We start from the raw sequence: 15601 nt of genomic DNA on the forward strand, positions 1-15601 counted from the left end.
GGCCTAAGCTGTGTCAGGAGAGGTTTAGGCAGGATATCAGGAAAAGGTTCTTCACCCAGAGGGTGGTTGGGCACTGGAACAAGCTTCCCAGGAAGTGGTCACAGCACCAACTTGACAGAGTTCAAGAAGTTATCTCTGCCATATGGTGTGACTCCTGGGGTGTCCTGTGCAGGGTCAGGAACTGGACTCAATAGGTTCCTTTCAACTCAGCATATTCATGGATTCTCTGATTTTCCCTCCAGCAGGAGCATCTCACCCGACCACAACCTGGATCAATTTAATTTTGTAACTCACTTGTTAGGGTACATTTTTTTTAAAATTGCGGTTTTAACAACATTAAAAATTCCTTGCTGGATGGGACCAGTGGCACAGTTATCCAGCTCCTATGAATAGGAAACACACTTCTGGAAGAACAGGCTGACACGCCCACATCTTCCTTCCAGTGCCTCTTCAGCTGAACCACTATACACAAATGAGTCTATTTTCCTTTCAAAACCTTGCAATATCATAAAAAAATAGCTAGTTCTCAGATAGTCTTGCATGTGAAGAACTTAACAATTTGGGCTGGGTGTGCGCTGCCTAGAAATTTTGGTGCTGCTAATTGCAGCAAATTGAGTAAGCTCAATTAAGTTTGAGAGTTGGGGGTTCTTCTTTTCTGTTAGAGCCAGGATTAAATGCTTGAGATACAGATTTCGTGTTTGGACTCAGATGTTTATGAATTTTTATCTATAGTACAGTTCCAACAGACAGTTATAGGAAGATTTTCAACCTGCTATGACTGAAAAACACTGTATTTTCTCCTCACCCTTAGATTTCTTCTCTAAGAGTATGGAATAAATTTTTCAAGAAGTACAAGTAAACATGCAAGTAGTTCAAAAACAATACTTTTGTAAAAAATGTACTCTGCAAAACAAAGTAACAGTTTATCACATGGACTATTTTTTTGTGGGTGATGGTGGGGTTTTTTTGTTTGGTTGGTTGTTGGTTTTTTTTGTTTTGGTTTGGTTTTTTCTTCTTTTTTTTTTTTTCTTCAAGACCTGGTTATTAGGAAGCCACAAAATTTACCACCTACAGAAAATAAATTAAACCTTTAGTTATCCTGAGTTGTAATTATTTTCCTTTTTTTTCTTTCTTTTTTAATCATTACTGAGGTTTGATTTTACTGTTTCACGTAAATAAATGTTCCAGACAGACTGAGACAGATGATAAATCCTCTTCTTATAAGATTTTTTTCTCCCTTTAAAAGGCATTTAGAACAATGTCCCCAGCACAGGTGAACAGCATGCTATCAAAAGCCAGCTCTGAAACACTGGAATCCAAAACCAGTGTAACATCATATACACGCCATTGCTATTATGGTTCCCCTTGATTTATTATTTATTGGAAAGAGAACACACAATTATTTTTAAAACACTGAAAGACAGCCCACTCCAGGGTTTGCTGATGACACTGCCAGCTCTTCCAGTTTTACTGTGAGTCTTGTACATAATATTTCATACATTTCTCCTGGCTATAAACTGTGAAACAAAAGAACTGCTATATTGCTTTTCCTCTAAAAATGTTGGTGGCAGGAGGGGAGAAGAATTGCCATGATAGTTACAAAAACTGTAAATTAAAGGCTCAAAAACTGACAAAAAAATTGAACCTGTTATTTCTTTTTAAAACTTCAGAAGACTTTTTTTTTTTTTTTTTTTCCTGAGCAGGACTAATTAATTGTTCTAATCCATAACCTTTATGATCACTGGTGACCCTGCTGTTATCTGATCCAGTCAGTGCCATTGAAAAAGGAGCTTATGGTAAGAGTCCATAAACCTGTTGCTGAGCGGAATTTTTGAAGCAGTGACTCTACTTCAATACTCCTGGAAGATTTGTTAGAAATGGCAAACAAAAAAGGTGAGCAACCCTTACCTGGAACTGACATGCACATTTCAAGCCATCACCCTCTTCCTTGCACACTCCTCCGTATTTACATGACGATTCATCACACACTCTTACATCAGATTCCCTTACATTTAACTCTGCAGAAAAAATAGAAAAACAAGACGGAAAAGAGATTGTAAGATGAGTTATTTTGAGGAGTGACTTGTCCTTAAACCCTCTAAGCAGCTCTGCTGTCTTACTGCCATATAGAAATTAAAGGATAAACACCAGAGCTGTTCCCCAGGCTGCCCTGCATGGGGCTCAGCCCTGCCCCTGGGCTCCTCTCCAGGGGCAGTTCCTGCTTCCCAAAGGCAGCTTTGGCTGGTTGGGGGAGTAATTGAGGCTAAATGTTGATACACTACATAAACAGATACAGAGAAAGCATGTGTTTATACTACCCAAATTCTCCTCCGTGTTTCCCCTGATGGGGATACCACAGTATAAAACCCTTCTCCACAGAAGTTGTTTCTAGTAGGAGTCAGATTTACACAGGTTATAGCCCCTGTTTCTCACCTGCTACCTCTTTTTGCTTTACTCTCCACAAAGGTCCTGAGGAAGTAAAAAAACTGAACAATCAAAATTTCTCTGCCTGGTTTTCCAGTCTCTGCCATGGCCACAATGTTATCCTTCAGACTAAAAATAAACCCAACTGTGTTTAGACTATTGTAATTTGCTTGCACTGTAGGAGTCTGAGTAATGAACCAGAGATCTGTGCCTTAGCTCCTGCATAAAAATGTGGAGCACAAGTGGCAGCTCCTGTCACCGTAAGCTTGCAGCATAGGCACAGCTGGCAAGAGGGAAACCAAGGGAGTTTACACATCAGCTGCATAGGCACTAGCTCCAGCACAAAGGTCACCTAACTAGCTTCAAGCTCTTTTTGGATATCACAGTCCAAGGCTAGTTTTAAAAGAGAATAAATATATTATTTTGAAATAATTATTTGATTTGAATTATGTGTAGGAAAGAGAGTAAAAGAAAGCTCAAGTGGGACAATGGAAGTGGTCAGTGTCTGCCTAGAGTGTGACCTCATCAGGCTGTGTGGGAACAGTGCTGGCACTATTGATTCCAATGAAAAGGTGAAAATAGCAGCAAGGACTCTGGAAAAATCCCCTGACACTGTTAAGTGTGCAATGAAATCAGAGGATATAATTCAAATATATCTGTGCTACAGCTCAAGCCAGAAACCTTCAGAACTCTATAGCAAGTATGATCCACTAAAGAGATTCACTGACAGTGGTGTGATTTAAAATAATGTGACTATGACTGTTGGAGTCCAGGGCATTCCTTTGGTTGCCCTGGAGGGTCAGGGACCTGGGCAGGGGGGTCTGGGACTCTAGCCTAGAGCTCAGAGAGACACTGGCTTTGATTTTAGTCTATGGGAAAAACTTCCTACACTGAGAGAAGGTTTACAGGCCACAAAAATGTGAGAAATAGTAGTTTAGCTTATCACAGAATGAGAAAATAGTAGTTTTAGGTTCCTAGCATTGAAGTGAATGGGGACAAGATGGAGAATCTGGGGCGTTGTCTCCTTCTTCTTCTCCTTCTTCTTCCCTCACTCCATTGCTGCATTGACGTGGCACAAAGTAGTTAGTGAGGATTGGGTCAAAGTAAAGATGACCTTTTTAGTAATAGTGATAGACATTGGTAAGAAATAGTAAATAAGAAATACGTAGTAATTAGTATAAAAGATAAGGACAGCCCAGCTCGGGGGGAGACGTGAGGAATCCATGCAGCTGCGAACATCTTGTTGGACTCCGAGAAAATTGTAAGATAAGAAACAATAAACGAAGTATGCAACCTTGAAAAATCTAAACCTGAGAACTCCGTCTCTTCCTTCGGCTCAGCTCGGAGCTGTGCAGGAGAGCAAAGACCCTGAAACCACCTTAATGTTAGAATAAGCCCCCAACAGATATAATTCAAATATATCTGTGCTACAGCTCAAGCCAGAAACCTTCAGAACTCTATAGCAAGTATGATCCACTAAAGAGATTCACTGACAGTGGTGTGATTTAAAATAATGTGACTATGACTTTTAATAAACAAGCCCTATCCAGAAAACTGGCTTAAAGAAAGAACTGAACACCAACCATTCAAAAATAGGGAAAGGTAGGTCAAAAGCAGAAGAAAATAATCCTTGCTGCCACTTAATAGCCTTAAACAGGCAGTCAACCTCCTCCTCACAGCAGTATCAGCACTTTGGTACAGCAGTGATAGACACCCTGGAAAACTGCTTCTATGTGTTTATGTAACATTACACACCCACACATACACCTTATATAAATAAATAAATAAATAAACAATAATTACTGTAATAAATTTTATCACTTTTGCCACATGATTCTGTATTTAACATAGCATAATTATGTATTTTTTCATGGCACTGAAGTTACAGGATTACAGCTCAATGGAAAGTCCAGTTATGATCCACGTATTTTTTTGTCAACCATGGGAAAAAATTGAGAAATATATTGATTCTTTTCTCTATGTCCATCACTCCCAAAGGCATAAATGAGGAGGGCAATGTCTGTAACAATGGGCAGATAGGTATCCTGGTTGCCATCACAACCCCGTGCCTGTGTTCTCTAATGTTATTCTTAATGTCGCCGCTTTTCAAGCGTGACTGCTGCGTTGTAGGGACCAAGCTAATGTGACAGAACATCGCAGCTTTTCAATTTAATGTGTTCATAACTCGCTCCTGAAGGAAATGTGCCCTTCTTTCTCTTCATGAAGATCTGTTCCACGAAGATGAACAAACTATCAAAATTAATTAGGGGGAAATGATTGCCGTATCTGAAAGAAAGGTCCACCTTTAGTGATACCACATTTGAGAAAATGCAGTTCTCAAAAGGAATAACCATACAGTCAAAATAGAGCATGCACTGTTTTCAAAATACTGTGTTCACCAGGTCATGAAAATAATGAGATGTTGCTCCCCTCTGCTCAGCTCTCAGCTGAGCACGCTGGACTCAGTACTTTGCAACATCCTACCCCGTGCTCCTGACCAGCCAAAAAAACCCCTTGGCAGCTCAACTCCTGCTTGAATTTCTGGGATTCTACACAATGTCCAACTGCCTAAGCAGTGTAGTGCAGATTTTTCCTTAATATTGCTGTTCCCCCAGTGTGTAGAGGGCAGAAAAACATCCAGAAAGGAGCCCCTTCACCCCAGTGGTGGGCAAGAGACCTCACTTCCTTGCCGAGGGGAAGGACATGGTGGGCTCAGAAAAAGAGACCAGATAGCAGTTCAGCATCAAGGCTGAACTCGAGATGTACTTGTTCGTACCTTAGCTATTGCTCTGTTTGCAAAAGCCAGAGGGAAAGATTTCAGAACAAAGCTATAAGAAGGGATATGAAGATGGGGTGCAGAATTAGACCTTGTGAACCTCTCTCACCCCAAGAAAAAACAGTTTTGGGGGTTTTTTTGATTGCACAGGAGGAATTAAGAGGACAGAAAGCACACTGTGCTTTTAATAGTTACTTCATTTTAGGCAAGGACTGTTTTTCTTTCCACATAAATAATAAATACTGATCATAAACTTCATGGCATTAAATGAACACTGAGCAGGAAAGGTCATGCAGAGACCAGGAGAAAACATGATTTTCCAAAGCTGTACAAAAGACAAGATATCCTGGTGATTGGCACTTGAACATGACAGATGAACTTTATTCTGTGACAGGACGTCACCTAATCCCTTATTTCATTCAGTGGCAAATTCCAGCAGCAGTGAAATCAGGTGCCAAACTTGTGCATGATTGCATCTGATGGAATCACAAGTAGCGGGAAGTGTGGTGGCTATAATTATTTCTACACCCACAGCGTTCCGTTCAAAAATGATTACATGTGGATGGGTGGATGGATGTTAATAGAGTGAAGTGAGGAGGAACTGTAGATGTCTTGCATGTCTGAAATGTGCTCACTTTTCAGTGAATTCCCCACAGATGGAGAATGAAAACTGAGTTTCTGCAATCATTTCCAGAAGAGTCATCGTAAGATCGTATTCGTGAGAGAAGCAAGAGTATGTAGCAAATGGTTTAGGGTAATTTCTTGCATGTTTCTTTTGCATGTGTCTATTGTAACTAATTTCCTTGAATTTCAGCAGGTATAAATAAGAGAAAGCCTCAGTGTGATTCATTATGCACAGTGAGAGTATGCTAGGTAGTAATCCATCAATTCCCAAGAGAAAATATAATTAGCACAATTAAATCAGGCTTCCAAATTTATGATAAAATTAATCTCTAAGGACCTGAAATGAGGTATTAAAAATGATTTGCTAGTATCTGTTCAGCCAATACACTTCCTGGCTTTGTGAGACCTGACTGGCACAGAGCAGCTTGCAAAGACCCGCAGCAAAGTCTTCTGGGTTTGTCTTTTTTTTCTCTGTTGAAAAGAATTCACTTTGTGAAAATTTGTTGCATCACTAAAAAATGACGAAAGCCATCCTTTCCATTTTGACCCCTTTCAGAGAATGTGAAGTACAGCTCGATACAACTAGCTGTAGATTGGCTTTTTGTCTGTGACCTCAAAATTCATTGCTCTGAGATTCTTATTATAGGGTAAATTACATGTGTCAAAATGCTGAACCTGAAGACGAAATCAAATTTGTTGCTTTAAGTACATGAAACATGCTGTTTCCATCTGGATACCTCAAGAATAAAGCAAAATCTAAGACAGGCAAATCTGTTTGCTTTGCTTTTTCAAAACTCATGTTTCTCCTGGGGTTGGCAATAGTACATAGTAATGATGAATGGATATAAGGAACCAAAAAATACCTGTCCCACATGAAAGTGAGCATGTGAATATTGCAGCTGTTCCTGAGAAAAAACTCTCTCTGCCTGCTTGTCTATCTGTTTTCTCTCTCTATGGGTAAGATCCCAAACAGTAGAGGTGTCAGGACCCCTTGTTGCCTTTTACTCTTGACCTCTGGGTTTGGTAAAAAAGGGGAATCAATTTCCACCATTTGCATTAGAGGGAAAAAGCAAAGTTTTTCTGTCCTCCAAACACTTGGTTCTTTTGAAGCCAAACTTTAAATTACGATGGTCGACCTCTCACGGAGGTCATATATAGACACATACTCACGGACAGACCTGGCAGAGGTCGTAAAAAGTCTGTAACTCTACAGCTTAATAGAACTCCCAAAGTTGTAAGAACAGCTGAGTCGAGTCAACATTGGCTTGGAAAAGGGCACAGGAGAAATTATTTTGTGCGAGGGTATGTTACAGCACACAAAGTCTACTTTTTGTTATGACTGGGTGAGCTCTCAGGACAACAAAACAGAGTCAAAGAAGGGAAAATCTGAAAAACAGAAAACCTACAACTGGCTCAATTGTGGGAGTCTGTCTTATGACTCTGGATTGGCTTGGGCGAATCACTTGCTCTTTTTGGTTTTGCCAAATTATTTATAAATGAATGGAGAATTTACTGGGGGGAAAAAAACCCCACCCAACAAAATCTTTCTCTTATAAAGGGAATTACAAATATGAGGTGCTCACATGACAAGTACAGTAATAACCTGAGTCTTAAATGGAACTCTTGAATAAACTTGTACCTGCCAGTCACAACCTTTGCCACACAACAAAGATGATACTCAGAGCCAGGCCTTGATCCCAGTCTTCTCAAGGACAGTCTGCCCACTTCAGCCAGGTGAGTTTGAGTGGCACTGCAAAAATAGATTATCCAGGGAAGTATTTTGGATGTCCCTGGAATACCTCTGCTCACCTCTTGCTGCCAGTTCAGAACAAAACTGCGCAATTCTCCTGTAAATCCTACCGATCCCTTGCAGACATATGAGCATCCTATCCGGTAGTGGCTTCAGTCACTTCAGATTTCCATCACCTACAGTGACTCTGACATTGGTTCAGACACTTAGCTTGCATGCACACATTTATACATAAGCATTTACATTTAGATGCTTAATCTACAAGCTCAACTCCATCCCACAGCTTTTCAAAGTATATCCAGAGCAGCCATTCCTGCAGGAATTCATGCAAATGCCTACAGAGCTGTTTCACCCAGGCTCTGAACAGAAAGCATAATTGTGTGAACTTCCTAATATCCAGGAAAAGTATATATTAGGAAAAATATGTTTAAAATACCAAAGCCTCACCTAACACAGTTTCATGCTTTCCCATCAGGTCCTGTCGTTGTTCACGAGAGAGAAGAGATCAGTGCCTGCCCCTCTGCTTCCCCTTGTGAGGAAGCTGCAGACCACAAGAAGGTCTCCCCTCAGTCTCCTCTTCCTCAGGCTGAATAGACCAAGTGACCTCGCACTACTTTTGTAGCTTCTTGTCTAGACCCTTGACCCTTCCCCATCCTTGTTGCCCGCCTTGGGACATTGCTGGCTTTAGCATTGCAACCAAAGGAGAAAGTGGTTTTTCTTGCTTCATCAGTTAGAGAACAAAATATTACTAAAGCATTGGAACCATGAGTTTCCCAAGCAAGTGCATCTCATTGACGAAACATGAGATTATTGTTTATTTGGTGACTAATAAAAAACCCTCTGCATTATGTTTTCCAGAGCATTTTATTGTCCTGATGTTTCAGCAGTTACAGATTATGTAAATCACAATAATTTGCATTGTAGAGTTTATGTTTGCTGATTTTCTTCTCAGAAATTGGCATAGGTTATGGGTGAAGAAAAAGAGAGCAGACAAGCCCCTCAGACAAAATTAGCAATTACTTGTCCAAATAAGTAATACTTGCTTGTGTCAAACAAGGCAAAGCAAGATAGAATAGGTCATACTATCTTGTTCAAATGAAAAATTATGTTTTTCGGAAAAGGAAACAGACAATAAGACAAACTACTGGGAAATAATTCAGGGAGAAGAAGGATGCCCTTCAGACACTGTGTATCCCCTTTGAAGACGATTGTTGCCACTGATTTGAGGTAACAGTTAAAAAAAAAAAAAAAAGAAAAAAAGAAAAACTGGAGAGTTGAAAGAGAAGAACAACATAAAGAATTTTTAAATAAAGGCAATCAGAAGAAAAAGAAGAAAATGAAAGCGTAACACAAGAAAATCTAAAACAACTGTAAGCTTTAGATAATTAAACCAGTTAAAAGTCATTTAAGTGTCTTTTTCATTACGTTATATGGTATAATTTTCTTTCAGACTTGAATTAAAAGAAAACAATTCATTGGGACAGACAAGAGGTTATATTAAAAAAAAAATTAAAAAGAGACAAAATTATTAAAATTCATTTACCCTAAAAAAACATAGACAACTGTAATCTAACAGCATGCAAATACTTCCATATTTTTTTTCAATTGGTCAATTGACGGATGCCTTGTGTGGCTGATGGCAAATCTGCTGTTTTGAAAAGAGTCTTAGGCAGTATTAGAGGATAGGAGGATAGCAAAACCTGCTTTGCTGTGTCTCAGTGCAATATTTAATGCTCAATTGTGCAGAAAGAAAAAAATAAAGCCGTGCCTTGGCTCTTGAAAATGCTATCTGAGTAAATAAAGCTTGAAATATTTCCTTGAAACTACTTTTACAAGACTGCATTTGCTTTTGATTGCTTAAGTGCCGTCCAATTTATCTAGGGTGATTATACTTTTACATTTCAAATCACCATAGTCTCCTTTTTGAAAAGAGGAAAACTGAATGCATACATGCTGCTGAAGCAATTAGTATTCTTGTACACAATGGGAAACCACAGCAATTTTTAACAACTATCACTCACGCAGCAAGGTAACAACACTGGCTTTGAACCTGAGAGTCTCCCACACTGCAATATTCACATTGCTAGTGTGCCTGAGACTAACTCTATTCAGTGTGAAAAACGTAAGGAAAAGTGCCATAGCGATGAATGTTTGTATGACAGCTCCATCAAAATATTGGGTGCAGCTGGTGGTACATTTCTGTTCCCATCAAGGAAAAAAAAGTACTTGCAGAGAAAGTTAATGCACTTCTTTCTTATATTAAAATATTTGACAATATTTCAGAAATTCTACATAATCTGGAGGTGAATATGAAATCCAATGGTAAAAATCCACAAGCTGTGCAGTTGGTTGGAGACAGGGATAGGTGTGGTGGGTACCTGGAATTATTTTCTCTCTCATAAACACTTCTGTATCAAGGCAGCATAGCAGTCTGGCCTTCAGGACCTGGGTCTGGTGTGCATCTCTGTCAGCAGCTATCCAGGACACTGACTTCTAAACTTGCTTACAAAGCAGGATATGTCTTACTACAAAAATTAATTGATTATGATTATGCAAGGCCATTATAAAAAAAATAAGCACACCATTGCATATTTTTACATAAAATTAAAATAAAGCATTAGAAAAGGAACACACTCATATAATGTATTTACAGCAAGATTGATTAAAACATATATTATCAATCTTCAGTCTCTAAGGAAACCAAGGATGTTCAGGAGCTGGAGCTTTCCAGACAGGTTGGTTTGTTCCAATAACTTTTGCACTCACTGAGAAATTTCAGCCAAATCTGACTGAGCAGGAGGGGCCTGGGACACTGATTTTCCTACGAGTTAATGGAAAATCAGTGGCTGCCTGGAGAAAGGTGGTCTAAGGTCTAATGCCTCCACTGTCAGCTGGAGGAATTCAGAGCATGTCCTGGTTTCAGCTACGGTGGAGTTAATTTCTTCTCAGTAAATGTTCAGTGTTCTTTTGGATTCAGAATGGGAATGGTGTTGATAATTTTGGGGTTGACATTTTGGGTTTTTGTCATGTTTATCCCAAGTTGAGGACATTTTTTTCCTTGTCTCATGCCCTGCCAGAGAGGAGGTGCACAAAAGAAACTGAGGGAGCACAGCTGGGATGGGTGACCCAAAATGACCAAAGGGATATTCCACACCATAGAACATCATGCCCAGTATATAATATGAGGGGAATGACCTGGACAGGATGGCTGATCTGGGTTCTGGAAGGGAGGTCTGGCATCAGTCAGTGAGTGGTGAGCAATTGCATTGCACATCACTTGGTTTTTTTCCCCTTTTTATTATCATTTATCATTATTACTGTATTTTATTTTAATTTCAATTATTAAAATGTTCTTATGCCTACAAGTTTTCTTTGATTCTCCTCCACATTCCACCGGGGCTTGGGAGGAAATTGAGAGGGCGTTAAGTAGTGGCTGCATAATGCTTAGTCTCCAGCTGGGATTAAAACCATGATGTTGGGACAAGGCTTGTGCAAAAGAACAAATGCATGTGATGTGTTTTTTTTCACAAACACATGCAAATAAGTGGTTCTTATTGACTCTTTTCCACTCATGGCACTGTCATAGTCCTTGCCATACTGAGACTCAGAAATTTAGACTTGGATCTTGTAAACATGTTGACTTTCAGGATACTGGAAAACTTCTGCTGCTGAACACTAATGCCTATACAAATGGATTTATTCTGGTAGGTTAACTTTAAAAACAGTGCTCTTACACTTCACCAGCCTTTGACAACTAATGGGACTCCTAGGAAATTTTTCATCTGGGTAAATTATACTGTTAAGTCTTGACAGTTGTACAGCATATGCAATTACAGTCAGTGGGAAAATGTTATTTCTCCTTGTTCCCTTAATGTTTCCTTGCTTTCTTGCTGTGTCTTTCAGTTTGCAGAGTAGATGGTCAAATAGCCAAAACATTTGTAAGCAATTTGCTAAGGGTCTTCTGTCTCTCCTCTCCTCTTCCTCCCAAGTTGGGGAGCTTCTCTGGCTTTCCAGCATCATTGCCCATAAAAGAACACATCAAGCAAGCACAGTGCTCCCATGGAAGCGCTAGCTCTGGGCAATCAATCCTTGTCCTGAAGAAATCTTTCTATGCCAATTGCAAACCAAGGTGAACTCTTCTGTCCTGTTCATGAAGTAAATCTGACTGTTACTTCCCTAATCCTCTAGAGGCTGTTCAGACACTGAAACCATAGTGCCCTCATTTATACTCCTGAAAAACCTGAAGCCAGGTAAAATTGTGGTAAAAATGAACACTAAAGCAACTAATCATCTTCCATAAACATTGCAAGAGATTTCTTCTTTGATCTGCAGGTAACATACGTAACTCAAGTTGTTTTCTAAATTGAAAAATAATATTGGTCAAATTCTGATACCATTCCTTGCACAAAACTCAGAGTTTAGAGTCCAGGACCAGCTTGCCAGATTAAGAGCCAGAATCAAGGTGTCATGTTCTATTGGGTCTCCAGAATTTAACATTTGCATACAGGTGGGGGATGGACAGCTGATGGTTCTACTTCATCCTGGTGCTAATTCCTGAGCTCCTTCTGGTTTCTGCTCCTCTCTTTCATTTTTTCTATACCAGAAGAGAAACAAGCCCTGGTGTCAACAGCGCTATGATGCCAAGAAGATGTAGCCTTTCTATAACCACATCAGTCATTTGATCACCACCTCCAGAGCTCCGGGATGCAGTCAGAGAGAGGAGCCCTCATCTCTGTGAGCAATAGTAAGAGAAGCATTTAGAGGGCCTGATCACGAGGTGTTGGAACAAGGGCTGAAGTCAGGAGAAACCTGATCACATCAGAGGTATGTCCATATGCCACAAAGCCCATATATTTTCTTCACTCTCAAGATCATGTCGATCTATGCTTGTCTTCAAGTCCTACCATGAAAAAAACTGAGCTCTGTGTGTGGATCGACACTTTCCTCTAAGCAAAGCTATGGAAGTGACTTGGCTTCTTGGTTTTTTTACTACATTTTGAAGACATTTGAAGGGAAATCCAAACCAACTACAATTACTCATTAACCCTCCCCCCACACACACACACACTTTCTCTTTCCCTTATTCTTCTTGTGGTTTCAGTGTCAGAGGGATGTTTAAAGAGCAGCTGAGTCCTGGTTCTTGATAGGTCCACAGCAACTGTATTTACAGCTGTGGAACAACCTCCCAGGTTGTCATGTAGGGATGAGTAGATGTTCTGGGAGCCATTATTTCAAAAACTAACATAAATTCAATAATGATTTTTTAAAAATAAAATATTTCCCAAGCATAATGGAAAGCACTTAGAGGGAACTGCTAGGTTTTCATGGATGAACCAACACAATGCTGATATAGATTACACTGCACAACTCAGGTTATTACACATGCTCTGCATATTGCACACATTCTATATGATTGCCAAAAATTGTATGTTTCTTGGGAAAAAAAAGAAAAAAATTAAAAATTGTAAATAAATATATATACATGCATTCAAGCCCCATATTTTCTGTAAAAATATTTCCAGTGTTCCTGTTGGTTTCTATGCTACAACTCCTTCCCTTCTACTTTTACATTTAGCACAACATTTTTCTTTTAGAGTTAAAAAAAACAGAAGAAATCTCTCTGTAATGGAAAGTCCTTGCATTTCTCAGCTACAAACCCAAGAAAAACAGGTGTCTTTTGGTGAATATTCTAGAAAAATACTATTTCCTACAAAAGTCTATTTGAAAACGTGTTTTGTCATTTGGCGTACATAATTTGAGGCTCCGATCCTATAAATGCCTGCACAGAGACTTAACCTTGAGCATTTGTGCTATCTAAATAAGCTAAATGGAACTGATCATGAGCAAGACAAAGAATGTCCTTAAGTTCTTGTAGGATCAAGGACTCAAGCAATTTTTTGAGGAGGTGATTTTTATGCAGAAAACAATTAACTTGACTTAGGCCTCTGTCTATTGGTTACAAATGTGTAGAATTACAAAGCAGAGATTTTTTTTTTTTTAAAAAGTGTTGTTTATTTCTGAGATTTGAAACTTTCCCTTAAAAGCAGCAGAAAATATCTCACAAAAGGTTGTCAGATAGTGTATCTTAATTATTCACACTCTACAGGGAAAATACTGCTGTCTGCAGGACCATTTGATAACAGAAATCTATAATGTAACTTCAAATAGCTTAAATTTTAGATATTATTCATTGCTCCCAGTTACTATCATTAACAGCTATGTGAAATACCTAGAGGCTGCAGTGAAGATCAGATCTCCCTTCTGAAAGGTATGGGTAGAACCAGCCCATTACTTACAGCATAAGCACAGAAGCCATACAAATTGCGATAAAAAATAGATAATATCATTTCCCTTTCAGTGGATGTGAATGAGGAAGAAAAATATATACAGAGGGAAGGGTTTATCCAAAGTAGCAACACAAGGCCAAAGCAGGATTCCACAATAAACCTCGTCCCTGTCCAATTGTTTTGCTACAAGGTTATCTTTTCTCACTCTCACCACCTTTCCCTTAATAGAACTATTTTCAACATCACAGCTAGAAAATCATTGTGATCACCAAAATGGAGCAGACACAAAAAGATTTAGGCAGTACATGTTGATGAATTTAAAAAATGAGAGAAAAAAATTAACTTGCTAAGGCTACTAATGATAACTAAAGAGTTATGTTGATGTATTAATGCACCTTGCAGGACTAATTTGCTGTATTCAAATAGCTGATAATCACTGCTCAGAATTCAAACTGTGCTGCTGTGATAGAGCCTAATGCAAACCCAGAAATACGTCTCATAGAACCACTGGGAAAAGCTTTTGTTCAGGAACACAGCACTGTAGGGGGTTGGCTCTTGTGCAGCAACATATGAAAATATGGAGGAGCCTGAACTAGCTTTTGGGATGTGCTTTGCCCTAGGGAGAGTGGGACAGGGGGAGAAGAAGGTGGTAAATTTGGCTTAAATAAAAAACAAATACTATTTTTCAGAAAAGACACTATCTTTGCAAGGCTGTGAGGAAAAGGACCTGTGCTGCCAGCTCCACCCCGTGCGGTCTCCTCTGACGAAGCAGGTGGTGTCCCTGTGCACTCAGGACCAGATTTCTACTGGAGACACCTTGTCTCATCTGTCTTTCCAGTCAACCGAGATCTTCAGGACCTAATCCATTCCTCGCACAAATTGTGAGAGAAACCACTCCTGCAAGGCTCAACTGTGACTGTAGTTCAAGGCTGACTGACCATGAGGAGAAAACAGCTGTATCTAGAATATTCAACTGACATTTTCCAAAAATGTCATCACATCACCTGTCATCAGAAGGTGATGGGGGCAACAAAGGTTTTGAACTTCTAGTAGGATCTGAAAACTGTGAACCTGTCAAAAGTCTTATTTCTAACTCCATAAAAGTGGAAGACCCTGCCAAATTTATACACAAATTTCTGAGGAAAAAAGTAAATTTCATGTCTGCATAACCTCCACACTAGAGAGACTACAGATCAAACTTGACAGATTGTGGTCACAAGATAGGAAGGTCCTAATTCCAGAACCAAATTTCAAATTTAATTCAAGTTAGTAGTGCCTGACACCCATTTTCTATCTAGAAGAGTCTGCCTTGCCTTCCCCAGAGAAAATCAGTAAAGTATTTCCCATGTCACAAATACCCATTCAATGCTACTCCTGGAGACTCTTCTGGCAGCTCTGCAGGTGTGGGCCATCAACTTCAGCTGAGTCAATAAGGGTATGATAGGTGGCTTGAATAGGGATTCAGCATTACCAATGCCCATCTGCACCAGCATTTGCAATGTTAATAGAGGCTGATAGAGCTGAGGCAGAAGGAAAACTTTCAGAAAAGTTCTTGCAGTAATAATGATTATGAATGTTTTCCATAACCTCAGTCAAGCTCTTCGGGCAAGATCTCCACTGACACCGCCGATCGATTCTTCGTACACAGGATTACTGAAGGGCCTGTGAAAACAAATAACTGGAAACATCTTCCCTCCAATTCTCGAATGCTGTTCACAACAGTTTCATATAAACACAACC

General features: G+C 39.5%; 1 protein-coding gene across 1 annotated transcript in view; it reads right to left on the reverse strand.

Annotated features, from left to right (window-relative positions):
• TMEFF1 (transmembrane protein with EGF like and two follistatin like domains 1) overlaps positions 1-15601 on the reverse strand; it is a 113539-nt gene that overhangs the window by 44251 nt on the left and 53687 nt on the right. The window contains exon 2 of the mRNA XM_040082029.1: positions 1909-2018. Within this exon, the coding sequence (XP_039937963.1) occupies positions 1909-2018 (110 nt within the window). The remainder of the gene's footprint in view (positions 1-1908; positions 2019-15601) is intronic.

This window comes from Hirundo rustica, chromosome 1 (assembly GCF_015227805.2).
Source record: "Hirundo rustica isolate bHirRus1 chromosome 1, bHirRus1.pri.v3, whole genome shotgun sequence".
Taxonomy (NCBI): Eukaryota; Metazoa; Chordata; class Aves; order Passeriformes; family Hirundinidae; genus Hirundo; species Hirundo rustica.